This window comes from Falco naumanni, chromosome 11 (genome assembly GCF_017639655.2).
Source record: "Falco naumanni isolate bFalNau1 chromosome 11, bFalNau1.pat, whole genome shotgun sequence".
Taxonomy (NCBI): Eukaryota; Metazoa; Chordata; class Aves; order Falconiformes; family Falconidae; genus Falco; species Falco naumanni.
In genome coordinates, this window is record NC_054064.1 from 30,217,481 (window position 1) to 30,232,888 (window position 15,408).

A 15,408-nucleotide genomic window follows, 5' to 3' on the forward strand; every position below is an offset into this window, starting at 1 on the left:
ACGTCGCCTGGTAATGCCGTCTCTGTCCTCTTTCCCCAGCCTTGTTCCTCCTTCGTCGCCGACTCGGTAGCCGCGGCTGCCTGCTGAGCTCTTCTGCAGTCCCAAAGCACTCAGGGCGAACAGCGCTGGAAGTCACTGTGGGCGGGTTTCATCACCGTCAAAAACGAAGCCTCTCTAAGCATCCGCCGTGAACACCGAGCTTTCAAGTGCAACAAACACATGCTTTTGCAGAGTTCATAACACCAACACAAGTTTGTGACCCCTTGCTCCCTGTAAATAAAACCTATACAGTTTCGCCAAACACAATTTATGTATTTTTTTTAATGGCAGTCTCCTGTTCAAAGAAAAACTGTGAAACACATCAGAGATGAAAGGCCCTCCCTGGATAAGGTTAGAGTGGAGCCAGCAACCAGCTCTTTATGGCATTGTTAGTGCATTTTTCAAAAATAATTCCCTTTTTTTTCTTCTCTGAGACCATCTTTTCATTCCCTGCTTCAGAACTCATAACGCATTTCCTTCTGTGGAACACATCTGGCTCATTCAAAGGCAAGAGGAGGCTCGCCCACTGATTTTAGTGGTGAAGAACACAGGGTGGCAAATATACAGCAAAATTTACAAGTAATAACCCCTAAAGAATGTTTCCAGATATTTACTACACTTAACTTGCATCACCTTTATTGTTACTGGCACAGTTATTTTCTGGTGGTGAGGTTGGTCTCTGAAAGACCCTGGGTGCAAAAAAAAAAAAAAAAAAAATGCTGAACTTAATTCCCCTTTTCTGACTTCTGGTTCACTAAAAATAATGCCTTATAGCGACTCAGCCCAAACTGGGCATAGGTTCAATTCCTCTGAAAGCTCTGATTCTAAGGTCCTGTGAAGACAGTAAGACAGGGGCTGCAGTAATGAGGAGACAAAGAAAGAAAAACCCGCCGTGCCCCATCCCTTGCCTCCATCTCCTCTCCATTAGACCGCAGGGTAACACACACACAAACTCATTTTCGAACCAGAAACAGCATTTTTAAAAGAAAAAACAAGACACTCGTAATCTGAACATGTCAAATAGTACAAAATTTACAAAACCCGCAACACCTTACAGCACTGTAACTTCTGCTTATTTCTAACACAACCAGCTCCTGACACCGAGAGCTTTTCTCAGACCCCTAATAACTATCTGTTAAAGAAGACAAAGATGCCACAAAAGGTCTTCACACAGCTAGTACCTGGCAATAATTCTTCATAATCCTTTATTTTCACAAATGTCTGAGGTTGAATGGACATTGATTTGCTGCCCATTAACCTGGTTTTCTTTTAATCTATTGTGATTTCCTTTCTTTGCTGGTGAGGAGTATTTATAGAAGTGGTGCTGCGGGAGCTATGAAATGGGGTTGAAAAGCCAGCAAATAATATCAGATCTTAAAAGACCCTTTTAAAAAAAAATACATTCTGTATCTGAAAGCCCCTTGAATGGGTAACATCTGAGACTATTCCTCTTATTGAGATTTTCCAGGTGCTGATAAAACATTTTAGGGGTGATAGATGAGCCACAGGGCAAACACGTCGATTGAGATAAGACTATTTAAAGCTCTAAAAACTAATAGCTGGAGAGTCGTTTCACTAATAGACCTGATATTTCCTGCCTCCAGTAGGATAATTTTAGAAAGAGACAGGCAATGTTACAGGTACTCAGGAAATCGTATCAGGATATCTCCCCATATTCCTCACTGTCATGCTGAAATGTATAATTCAGTTTCCCCACACTTTCAGACAGCCAGTAAAGCAAGAAAAAAATGCCCTTTTTCCTTCCCCAAGCCAGCCCTCTGCTTTATCTTATGTATTAAAAAAAAAACCAAAACACAAACCCAAACAAAAAACCAAAAGCCTGTTAATGGGGCTGACCCTAAAAAAAACAACAACTTGTGGAAGACCTCATCACAAGAGAGGTGACAGAAGTACTCTTACACATCATGGTGTTTGCAGCAGCAACATCAGACCACAGCCAGGAACAGGGGCCGAGTCCCACCGATTTCCCACACAGGAGCAGAACCAGCAGCCAGGAGCAGTGCATGCAGCAGCAAGGACAGCGTTAGTACAGATGCTTCTGTAGATGATCCGCGCTCACACATTCCCCCAAACCCTCCATTTTCTGGCTGCCACATGCACTCCCACTTGGCTCCTTCACCACTGAGTGCTTTGCATGTTAGCTTAGAGGAGCAATTGTAGACAATGGATTCAAACTGCTCTAGATAATTGCCAACAGATACTCCCTTTCATCTCTTTGAAATCATATTCTTCTGGTTGAGAACAGTGTTTGCCAGAAAACAAAAAAATATGAACCTGACAGGACAGGAGTTCTTTAGAAAGCAACAACAACAAAAAAAGGAAATTGTGCATGGAAATACCTGTCACAACCTAGAGAAAGGCAGAAAGAGGTGAGCTTGTCTGTTGCAGCAACTGTCACCATGTAGTGATTAAAGCACATAAAACTGGCCTTTAATCAAACGTAAGCGAGTTAAAATTGCATATTCCCAGCCTATACGATCAATCGCTTTCCCAGAAGTCACTGACATGGAAAAGAGAGACCTGGCAGAGTCCTCACTTCTGTAAAACCACAGGCTGGTTCTGCAAACTGTTTGGTAATAAATTCTCATTACTGTGGGAGACCGTGGCCTTAATTAGCATTAGTTAAATCGGAACCACTTTGACTGCACTAGTCACGTTTGAGCTGGATACTCTCGTACACAATCTAGAGACTCCGAGCGCAGCCAAGTTACAGTAACATGAATGCAATACACTGTACTGATGCAGCGCAGTGAGAATCAGATTTCCCCCCGCCCTCCTGAACAATGCCCACACGCAGCCATGTCCTTCCTACTCCAAGGTTCCTCACCATCACCGGCCTGCATCCCAAATCTGCTCATGCTCAATTTTTAAACTGAGTCTGCACAGCAACTGTGCAACACGAGCCAGTTGTCTGATTTTTCCAGCTTCATTGTGGGAGCACCAGAGGAGTATCAACAAGACGAGACTTGGCCTACACTGCAAAAACGCATTTCAGTTTGAAGCCATGCTTAGCTGTGTCGTACTTCACTTAAAGTTGGCATTTCATAGCTCGTCGGAAACCAAAGATTGTGTTCCTCCTTCCAAGGACACCCAAATACAGTCAGCTACACACAGGGTTCAAAGGCCATTAAGGCTAGCATGCGTTTATCACAACAGAACGACCTTTATTCTTAGGTGGGACCCAAGTATTTCAACAACGCTCATCGACAAAGGCAATGAATGTTTCAGCATGACCTACTGGACGTTTCTGGTGGAAGAGAAAAGGATGAGACATCAAGAAGAAGAAATACAATAAAATATATGTGCACATATCCACATCCTTCTCTCTGTCTATATATAAACACATACTTCCTACCCTTAAATTTCAATGTGGTATCTTGCATATTTGCATTACTCTCCTGGCAAAGAATGGTACTATTCCTTATTTCCACTGAGAGATCCAGTACTCGGTATCTCTGAATATAAAATAATTTTATTTTGCATGCAGCATCATGAGTTTCACACCAGCAAAACACTTCAGCCTACCCTATGCATTGCCCCAACCAGTAAACGTCCAACTGCAATATGAAGCGGTATCATTATTAAGTTTTACTGGATTAAGACTTTGCTCACAGTTCTGTGCATATTACTGGAAAGTTTTGGGTTTTTTTACTTCCAAAATGGTCATGTTTAAATGCACATTTTTAATTTGAAATCTTACTTGAAGAGGAAAATGTGAGCAAAATAATTGCAGCTGCTCGTGCCACAAAGGTACTCTAGCTTTGGTAGCATCACACAGCGTGCTCTGCACCCAGAATGTGCGATTTTACAGGAGGTGACTAAAATATATACTGGTTTGGGATGCTCGTCCTAAAACACCTGAGAAGAGGCCAAAACCATGGAGGCAGCAGTTAAAAGCAGCAAGTTAAACACTTCCAAGACAAGCAACTGAGAGTAATTAAGATTAGGTATCGATCAAATCGAGGCACTTCTTTTTCTCCTTTCCCAGATATTTCCACCGTCAAAAATATTGGCTATGACAGACACCAACACTGAGCTGAAAGAGTGGCAGAATTATCACAGAAGAGCAAAAGCCATGAAACAAACTTCCTGAAATGACGCCTTTTAAAAATGTTTTTATTCATAACAGTATTACATGGTGTGTTACAGAAATTAATGGAAAATTTCTAAAAATTTGTTGGTTTTTTTTTTGTCGTTGCTGAATGCATTATACATAAAGTTAAAAATAATGTGTCCGTATATGTTAACAAGTGGTCGTTATCTGAGGTAAAGTTAAAGTAGGTTTAGAAATGTACTGCAACAGTCATTTTATCTTTCTCATATTTATTAAAAAAATATGTGTCAGAATGCAGAAATAAAAATGAATGAAAACCACGGAGTAAACATTTTTGCAAAGAAGGTGCCCAGTACGTTATTAGATGAAAGGTTTCATCAGACAATTGGATGACTACGATCTATCAAAATATCTTTTCATGACAGGTAAAGATCAAGAACCTACAGGGGATGATAACAGGATGGCTGGTGGGATTCCCTGGTTTTTAAATTTAAAGTGACGAATTAGTGCTAGTGAAGGATGAGGGATTAAACAATTGCACAAGCTGGATATTTTAGTTATCTACAATACTGGTACAGTGCAGAGGCCTTCCAGTCCTCTCAGCTCAGCATCGCAACCATGACAAGGATGATCTCATCGTATGACAAGACAATTCAGAATTTGTTTTTATTTATGAGCGTTGGTAAAGGCAAGACAAAAGTCCACGGTGATGGTCCAGCTGTCTCTCATGAGACACTAAAATTGCAGTCTCATTCCCTCGGCACCTATTCGTAAATGATCTGCTTCCTACAAATATGTTGTCAATGGATGATCCTCTGAGACATAAATCTCTTCCTTTTCTTTCATCGTTCTACCCCATAACTGGAAATGCACTGATGATACTAAACCTCAAACGTCTATGATGAACCAAAACTGTCTTTGTGGTTCCGTATGTAGGACAAAACCCAAAAGAGCCACTGCGGAAGAAAGTAGCACCACTGTGCAAATCAGGAAAATATTCTTAAAAGATATATCCTTCTGAAACACTTTTACCTCTGCTTTTAATCCCAATACACTCAATCCGCCAAGTTTTATTTTATCTTCTCCATTAGAAAACTTGATCTTCCTTCTGATGGGAAAATAAGGTTTGCTACAAAGCTGTGTGCACATGACTAAGGAATAAGCATCAAATGACCATGAATGGGGATAAAAGTTCTCTTCTCCGCAGGTTAGGTCTATTCACAGCTAATTTTTCATTCACATACATTCTGTAACGCACATTGCTCTAATTTCTCTAATCAAAATAAAAGACTGGAATCATGTTGTGAGACTTGGTTGTACATATCAACAATCGCCACCCCAATTATTCTGTCTTCTAAACCATTTTTAGCTTATAATAGAGATGAAAGAAAGTAAAATATTTATAACTCCAGGCCTATTTTAATCATGACAAAAATGTAAATCCTAATGTGTCAATTTAAAAACAAAATCTGCACAATAACCCTAAAAACTGATTAATCATTTGATTTCTTTACCCTTTTTTTCCTTTTTCTGTTTTTTTTTCTTTTTTTTTTCCTTTTTTTTCTTCTTTTTCTTCTTAGTGTTAAACCACTAAATTCAATATACTGTAACTGCATAGGAACATCAGGAAAACACATTTGACCTGTATAACAATTCTCTGTAGGGCAAAAATATATAGATTCTTTATGAAAATCATGTGCTAAACATATGAACCCAAACACTGCACTTTTGCTTCATAAATGTAAAAAAAGGAAGTTTTAAATTCTTGTTTTGTGTGTAAACAGTTTGATGACTTCTATGCAGAGGTTCAAAGTAATGTCAATGAAATGTGATTTCTCATAAGTGGAGTACGTCTGGGTGATAACGCTAGATCATAAAATCATGTGTTCCCATTAATTTCACTAGTCGCCGACAAGCTGACTGCTTTTGGCAAATGCGCTTGAGCTTCAGCCCATTATCGTAAGCATGTGAAAAGAGTATGTGATGTGAGAACCACAAATTGGGTTTGCCACACCTCCCAAGCACTGCAACTTGCTACCTTCTCTACAGTGTAATGGCATTAGTAAAAGAATTTTCGTAACATTTATATTTACAAAAAACCTGGCAATTTTCATTCGAACTCCTTAAAGCCATTTCCCCTTAAACATTTAAAGAGTTTAACAGTAAGATTTTTTTTCAAGTTATAAAATAAAAATCCCATTTGATTTTTCTGATGTACAAAAAGTGATAAAGATGAACAATTTGATCAACAGAATCAGTTTGTTATTCCAAAATCCATGCCATCCTTGTCCCATTTGTAAAGTCCGCTTCATCCAAATTCCTAAACCAGAATCACACCAGTATTATTTGGCAAATGATATTTTTTTTCATCAAAAATGGCACACAGAGAAGAAAACACTTGTCTGCATAGCATTACAGCAGCAAGATACTGAAGAAATAAAAATATTCCTTTTCTGCACTTTGTTTAGAGTTTCCTAGGAAATACTGACTCTTTTGTCTTTCCTCAGTGGGACTCGATGTCCTTTCTCTACCCACGAGTATTCAAACAGAAAGCAGCATTTCTTCCTCATGATGCGCTAGAACTTAAAGGTCCATTTGGCAACATTTCCAGTCAGGATGGACAGACAACCGAGTTCAGTTCTGTGGTTTCAAGTTAGGAATCATTTCCACAGGAGGCATTTTGCTGTTAGATTTGTCTCTCATACAAAACTACAGAATAAGAAATGAAAAAAAAAAAAAAAAAAAAAAGACACTGCCAGTATTTTGTTGTTGTGGTGGTGGTTTATAGATGTCTACACAGGGAGGGCGTGGGGGAAAAAAGAAGTCAGGATCAGCCTGATGTAAATGATGATGAAAAACATGTCACCATGACATAAAAAGTGCCGACTTGTGCCCAAAAGGCTGTGGAATGATAATGCCACTGCTACATACAGATGCTGCTTTTTGCTCAAAAGAAAAAGAATGTCTAATACTCAACAAATTTCAGATGCTCATTATTTATATGTGGCATACAGAAGATACCAAAGGTTTAAAAGAAGATCGAGGAGCAAGATTTCCTAGTCTGGATACCCACGACTTGTGTGGACGGGGCTGGACTCACGGTACGATAAGCAGGGCGAGTTTTTGTTTTGTGCTGCCATAGGAATCTGCCATTGGTTGCCAAAAACACCATCAGGAACACTCGTAGAGCCAGTCCAGGAGGGCAATCATCTCTCCTTGTCAGACAAAATGAATCAGAAAAAAAGCATGGAAGCCAAAGGCTTGCCAGGTTGTTGGGTTTCGTTTGAGTCCTGGAGCACCACAAGCCTGTAACAATGTTATTTCTTAGGTCTGTTGATCTGGGCGTAGAGAGGTTCTGCTTCCTGGGGATAACAAAAATAAAATCAGCCGAGATGTCTCCGGACAGTCTCTAGAACATTTTTAGAACATCTGCTTGAGAACAGCAATACCTTGTGAGTCAAAACCCAAAGGAAGTGTTTGTTTTCTGTGCTGCCTTGAGTGATCACGGCACCCCAGTTGAATTGTGAAGCAAATGTGACATTATTTCAGAAAATGAATGCTTACTATCAATTTCCTCTTCCAGTATTGGCCGTGCACCGATCCTCAGGAGGTATTGCTGGGCATAGACATATGAAGAAATGAAATGATATTTATGTGACTAGATGTTTTGAAGTTTACAGGCCAGAAATGCAGCTGGTGTAAAACGCTGTTACTCGTACCAGGCTGAGACCCCCCCGGCAGCACAACAGCAGAGCATCGCTGTGGGTTTTATGCAACTCATGGAGAAAAACACTTGCAAACACAAACCGCCGCTGAAAGCTGAACTAATGAAGCTGTGACGGGATTTAAAATAACAATGTGAGTTGCCTATGAAGAACGAGGAAAGCTAGCTCCGTGCAGTTTGATTAGGAGTCTGTATAACCATTAGTACAATCATTAAAGCCGGGAGGAAAGCGTGTCGATTTGCTAACAGATACTTCCTTGGGAATTTCCTGGATGTGTGTGGGGGGGAAAGCTGCCATGGTCTTTAGTGCTGCTTCGTAGCTGACACCCTGTGCTTTCTTAATACTGCGTTCATCTTGGCTGCAGTGGGAAGCAAACCAGCCATGGACCCTGGAATCCATTCTACTTAATTTCCAGAAACTAATTTATTAAACTAAGAATGACATCTAAAAAAAGAACGAGACAGGCAGAAAGGCTAATTAATGCCATACTGCATTAACTCTCCACAGCTTGATAAATATTCAAATACCATGCCACGACGTTGAATTTAACCAACTTAGAATCAACTCATGTTATAGCAGCATCAGCAGAAGCCGACTTTGAGCAAGAAAACCTCTGAAGGCTGGCAAACCGCTGGGCACTGTGGAGCACAGAAATGTCTAGCAGGGGATGGCACAGGATTTTAATCACTGCTTATAAAAACGATGCTGCTGATGAGAAAAACAGCCCAAAGATGGATCCATAGGGCTATCTTTACTCTGTGCCAAGGGTGCCTGGCCAGCATTCCGGGCTGTGTCCTGTCCCGGTGCTCTGTCCTGCCTCACTACGCATCTCGTGTCGAATGAGGAGCAACACAAGAAACCCAAAATATGATGTTTCCTCCATACCGAGGCAAAGTTGTTGCTTATTCCTTGAAATTACTACATTTCTGGAGCTTGCAGAGATTTCCCTTCCCCATCCTCTGCCTACATGAAGCCCTGAGTACACTACTAAGCATTATGAGAGGATGAGAGAAATCCTTTTGATTAAATAAAGCCTGCTGAAATTATCCCCAGCAAGAAGCAAATATATTTTGTGACCTTGAAAAACTGAAGGTAATCAGAAGAGATGACTGAGAGTAAATAACTGCATTTCACACACTGTGTGTTAGGTCTACCTATGCCAATTTTCATGTACTACAGACACGAAACTGGCAGAATGATCTATCACAGTTAGTTCAGAGAAAATCTGTACTAATTAATGTGGGAACCTGACACACACGAGGCCATTCTTCAGGCATTTGCTGAACCTGAGGTGATTGCAAGGGGAAGCGAAAAGGAAGGAGAAGAAAAGGGGAGGGAGGGAGGGAGAACATCCCTCTGGAACAAAAGATGTCAGTTTTTCAAATGTCTTTCGGGGGGGTGTGGGGGTGGAAAAGAGCTTTTCAAAATGTCAAGTGTACTTTTTAGACCTGTCCTCAAATCTCTTTAAGATATGCAGAATAACAGGCGTCCTAAGGTGTCAGGGAACTCTACACCCTCAGAAGGGGAGGAGGAGGAGCTCATCAGAGGCCATCAGCACTTCCAACAGCACGAGGCAGTCTTTAGAATTAGGTACTTCTTTTGTTCATAGTCAACATTTACCTGAACACACACGTGACATGCTCACACAAGAACATACGTATGGCAAAGGCCTGCATTTCTCACTGATATTGGTAATTTTTCTTCCAGTAGACCAGAGAATTTTGAATGAAAAGGGTGCTCTTATGTCTTCCTTTTAGTTGGTCTCCCCCTTTGGATGCCTACCTGGGAAATTAATTGCAGTAATTGCGTGCAATCTTCCCAGCCAAATTTTTTTGTCAATGACTGAGATTTGTTTTCTAATAGCACGTTGAGATCATTCAGGCAGTGTGTCTTGCCTGTAGCCCAACACTGCAAACAGCATCTGTACAGTATTGACAACGACACAACACAGCAAACACGAGCAGAAGAGGACAGAAGAGAGGCAAAAGGAGAGTTGAGCGCTGTTGACTTCACAGACAGCTCCTCTCTCTCATGACGCCAGGCAGCGGGGGCTTTCACAAGCATTACTTGGGATGGCCTTGGAAGCAGAAATAACCCCCGTTTTTCACACGCTCCACGCAAGTCACAGGGCATGGCAGGCCAGCCTAACTCTTCTCACAGCACCAGAATCATCTCACCAACGTTTTCTGCTTGCTACTCCTACCAGCGTGTTAGGAACAGATCTGGAGGGAAGGGTATGAAAGAATGGGTCTTTGTCAGAATAAAAAACAAGAGAGGAACAAATAAAAGAGCATATAAAGCTTCCAATTTGCATAAATGCCTTGCATCTTCAAGTGTTCTCCTTTCTATAGAATTGGCCCAGAAGCACTTCTGACGCGATTTCATCACCCCCACAGGGAGAAACCAAGATGACAACCGGCAGCACCTTTTTTTTCCTGCTAAACCCTACTGGAAGGCTTCTATCAACTTTTGAGATACGTAATTTCTGGCAGATGTTTGAAAAGTAAATGTTTTCCTTGATGTTTGGAAGCTGCTATCAAAGTAGCGTTTAGCTGTACTCTCACATAATAATGGGGCTCTTTACACTGAAGAGTAGCCTTTAAATACTGAGATGTTGCAGGAAGATGATATGAATTCACAGGTCAGGTACCTGACCAGGTGGCAGTAAAGGACCAGAAACATCTAAATATACATGCTTGAAGTTAGACAGCTAAATATTCAGGAAGCTACAGGTATGTTGTGCAAATGTTGAATTACAAAGTCTCCTGGAATTAACTGCAAAAACTGCCAAAGAGAGAATTTTCCCTACGTATGCCACATTTACATATTCCAGAGATACTTCATGCTCGAAATCAGTTTATTCTTCCCATTTTAAGGAACATTTTGCACAATAAACAAGACTGTAGCAAGCAGTAAGTATTTCTGGTATAGTACACTACTGCATGAGGTAACAAGGCTGCTAATGGTTTTGAATAACATTATGTAAATACTCGAGGTAAATTTGCATCCAATTTAAAGATATTAACATCTGCTCCCCAGCAGAAGTAATCACTGGGGGACACCTCTTGAAAGATTCAGCACCTACTTGGGCCTGTGTAGGTGAGCTCACTCGCAAAACATAACACAGGACTTGGTTAGGAAGAAACCATTTTTACATTGGCAGCCCTTTCATCACGGCGAGGCACCCTGCTATGTGCAAAGCTTCAGGCAAGATGTACTGAATTGTAGAGGTGAGGCCCTCATAGATTTCTTTGCCCTTTACAATAGATTCTCAGCACCGGCTTTAATCCTGGCTGACTGATCAGAAAGGGCAGGCTCAAATGGTAGAGTTTCATGAAATAAGTGTGCCAGCCAAAATGAGAGTCTTGTGCCGGGGATGCAAGTGAAGGGAATGGGAGTGCAACGCGTCTTCTCTTTACGGCATGCTGACTCGATAAAATAGGACGTAGTAAACTTGGCAAGCAGGATTCAAATTAAATATTTTTGGTGGTAAGACAGGTAATTCCTAGTGGTCCATTAACAGCCAGCGGCTGTTTGTTTTTATTACAGTTAGCCTCCAACAGGCGCATACATACATTCCAGTTTGGGATTATGATCTACTCTTACTCTAAACCTACATAGGAATGTTTCCTAATCTCAAATATCCAGTTTAATTATTAGCATTTTAAAAGTCTCTCTTGTTTTAGTATCAAGATGGATGCTGTATATCCATAAAATGAAAAAGCAATGAGAAATACTTGGAAAGATGAACCCTGCTTCATCTTCGTTCTCGTATAATAATGAACTGCAGCCAAGAAACAGGCCTGTTATTTCTGGGCTCTTTTCCTAACGAAACAGTAGCCATGCAATTATACTTTCCGTCTACCTATCTGTCAATTCTCCTTCAGAACTCTTGAACTCAATGGCCAATTTGAAGCAAAATGTTCAGAAGTCTCAAAGATACCAAATTATCACAAGTGCCTTTTTAAAATCAGTTGTTGTGCAGAAGACAGGGAACTTTTAAATGACCTCGTTACCGAGAAAGCTAGAAGAGCTTGTCCCCTAATTGAATTGCTGGATTGCCAATCAGCAAGCACACAGCTTTAGACAAGCTACACAACAAGAGTATGTTGTCTCTTGTTTAGAGGAAGAAGTTGGAGAAACGGGAGGGTACCTCGCTATTTCAAGTAGGAGATATGGGACGAGGTGAGAAACCTGTGTATGAGCTGGGTGGATGAAAATGGATAGCTTGAGGGGGCTGGCAGCAGCGGAGATTAAGGCAGATCTGTAGGATGCCTCTTTACACAGAGCAGCCTGAACTTCTCTGGTCTTGTCCCTTCAGATACCCTGGAAAATATGGTGACGAACAAATGAGCATGAGGACTGAAATGACAGTTTAGGGATTTCTCTGAAACGAAGCAACACTTCCCAAACTGTGAACCCTTTCCAAACACACAACACTACCTCTTTCTCAGGTTCACAGCTCTGCTTGATGCTGTGTCTTTAGTTTGAGAATGAGCCTACAGTATGAGTAGGTCACCTATAAACACCGTGCATTTCTCTTTGGATTCTATTCAGTTCCTATTGAGCCGGATGAATTATAATAACAGACCCTGCAAACACAGCCTCGGATATTTTGAGCCTATCCAGAGTTCTAGTGCAATAGAAAGGGGGTAGAAGGAACAGGAGGATGCAGAATCATCTTAATATGCCCTCCTGAAGCTCACTAAGCTCCCAGATAAGCCAATACCTTGTCCATAAGTTGCTATTTTCTTTCAACTTCCTAGTAACAGCCCAAATAAAGAGTTATAGTAGTCCATCCTGGAGCTGACTAAGTTTATTAGGAACATTTATCACTAAGAATGGCACTCGCTCAAAGATGGATGATGGCAGCAGGCCACCGAAGTACCACCAAAAGCTGATAGACAAATATTCTAATGAACTGTTGCTCTCCTGACAGTGCTGATAGCATCATGAAGGGTGTAACATATTTTGAGGGCTTATAATTGTCTGCACACATTTCACAGAACAACTGAACAACTTTTTCAGGAAGATATACTCAACCAACAAATGTTTTGAAGGTTTCCTGAGAATCTCTCATGAATGACTGCCAGTGCAAGTGTTGAACTAGGCAGCATATCAATAGAGCTGCACTTGTTCCAGCACTTAAAATTACTTTTATTGCGATAATTGTGGTATCACATATTGTCTTATTCTCTTTCAGAATTATCAGGCTGCTGCTAATTTGACTTCAAGAACTAGTTCATGTGGTCCATATGGAGTTAGACCACATTTGTGATATCTGACCCCACTATTCTTTCTGTAGTCAGAATGCTTTGTTAGGAGATGCTGGCCAACAAAACCACAGGTATCCAAAGAAGCCTGGCATCAGCTGAAGTTTGCTCCTCTTCCCTTTTCTCATCACGCACAAAGGCTCCCTTTTCCTATAGCCTTTGCTAAGCTTTTAATTGCAGAGCTTCGGGGCTTCCTAGTGTCACAGTGTGCTAGACCCATGGCTGAGGCTGAGTGAGCAGCTGATGCTGAAAGATGCCCAAGAACAGAAATACCTGCACCAGCAGGGTCTGCACGTAACGCCCTGCACTTCAGGCTGACTGGGTGCACTGATGCAAAGGGGGTGACCAGGTGAAAACTCTTCTGTTCAAACTTCTTGCTTTAATCCGAAATGTCAATAATAAGAAATGTTTGACATGTAAAATACAATCATAGCTAAATACAGTTCCTTCTCCCTCTCTCCTCTCACCATAGTTACCCCACATTCAATCTAAAGAGAGCAGTAGGGATAAAATGTCAATCAGCTGAAGATGACAGTCATTCTGTGTTCTCCTCACCCCTTTTGGAAAATCACTATCCATCCTCAATGCTGCTTATGAACAAAGGGAAAACGAATACAAGTCTTGCTGTTCATAAAAAGCTCTGCGAAGAGTTGGGTTTTTTTCAGCTGTAAAGTTAGGCCTATCTGCTTCTTATCTCCAACCATAAAGGGACAAGAATGTAATATATCCATAAAATGTCACATTTACGTACTAAACATAGCTATTTGTAGAACAGTGACTTATAAGAACAGCTACTGGTAGGATGATGATTTTGGGAGCTTAAGTTGAAGATCGCAAAAAGAAGAGAGGAAAACCCGAGAAACAACAATAGTAACTGAAAGACGTGGCATGGCATTATTTCTAAATGATTATATGCAGTATCAAAAGGAATCAAGAAACCAAATTGCTAAGGTACCTTGAAAGATCAGCGTACAAATTACTAGACAGGTAAGTATTCTGAATACATCAAGATAAGTAAAGATATGGTATGGGCACAGCTGATGTCACAGAGATGCTGGGAACAGATATATTTGAAATTTCTGAACACAATACTATGTCATGGTCCTGAGAGGTCCATTCATCTGAGTTGTTTACTGTGCTGTTCTTGGTGTGAAGAACCATGTTCTAAAGAGTGCAGTAATCCCCCACTGAACACACAAAAGTGGCTTTTATGCAGGCTGTGATTCTTTTGTACTACATGTTTCTCCCCATTAAGTTTCTCTCCAAATGTGGAGCTCAATACACAACACAGCAGTGAGTCCTGAATTGATAATTTTCCATGGAGATTAGACTTTCCATTGCTCTGATGAAAGCAGGCTTCAGAATTAGATGGGCTGGTTTTAGCAAGTGGATTTCCTACGGACTGCTGCTCAATGGCACTGAACTGAGGCACAATGATATCAGTGTAACTTCACTGGATAGAGGCTTTCTTTTTGTTCAGCTTCCTGTTCCTGCCTACAGCTTTTAGGAATTACTATAATATGATAATCAGTAACATTATTGAACATTTTCCAGAATATATTTCTGAGAATTATACATATTTTATGCAAGACTCTACAAGGATTAACAAAAAATCTAGAAAAAACATATGGAATCACTGGTAACATACTCTTCTTGCGGCTCCCAGAGACCCCTGACAGGTAAAAGAATGTATTTTACTAAGCATTATATAAAAGCAGAACAAAAGGAGTCCCTCACTTGACTGACTTATGTGGTAATATGCATTAACAGAGTTAAACTACTGTTTCAAGTTATATTCAGAACTGCTGGTAGGTAAATGTGTGTGATGCTAGCAGTTTACAAATGATGCTAACTACTTTTGTGGCAGCCAGAAAATTAGAAAGAGATTTTATCATTATTCTCCTCCCCAGAATGAATTTCAGAATTACCCTGACCATGATAAACCATAATAAACACATCTATGAGGGTTTCCAGAGTGTGGGACTCAGATAAATGTCAAATCTTCTTTCATGATCAAGGAAAGGACTCTTGGAATGATCCGAAGCTGGGATAGCCGGCGATGGCAGTGCTGGCCAAGGTCAGGCAAAGGCAAATGCCTTGGCAGCACCATCCATCTGCAGAAGCAGTTTTTGCTGGAGTACGATAACCAATGGACGCTCTTGTTAGAGCAGCTCATCCCAGCTTGGCTTCATCCTTACACTGTCATTTTTAGACTCCATGAGACACAAAGCTTAATGCTACTTTTGCTTTGGCCCCCAAGAAAGAGCCGAGCATTATGTTGGTGAAACCAAAGGAG

At 40.8% G+C, this 15,408-nt stretch overlaps 1 protein-coding gene across 8 annotated transcripts in view; it reads right to left on the minus strand.

Moving 5' to 3' along the window:
- Positions 1–4,159: 4,159 nt before the first annotated feature.
- Positions 4,160–15,408, minus strand: part of DAB1 (DAB adaptor protein 1) — a 168,145-nt gene continuing 156,896 nt past the window's right edge. For all 8 annotated transcript variants that reach the window (XM_040610665.1, XM_040610664.1, XM_040610668.1 and 5 more), the window contains one exon: positions 4,160–7,476. Coding sequence is in view for 5 of the 8 variants with exons in the window: in XM_040610664.1 (XP_040466598.1) it covers positions 7,432–7,476 (45 nt within the window). In the remaining 3 variants the exon portion in view is untranslated. The remainder of the gene's footprint in view (positions 7,477–15,408) is intronic.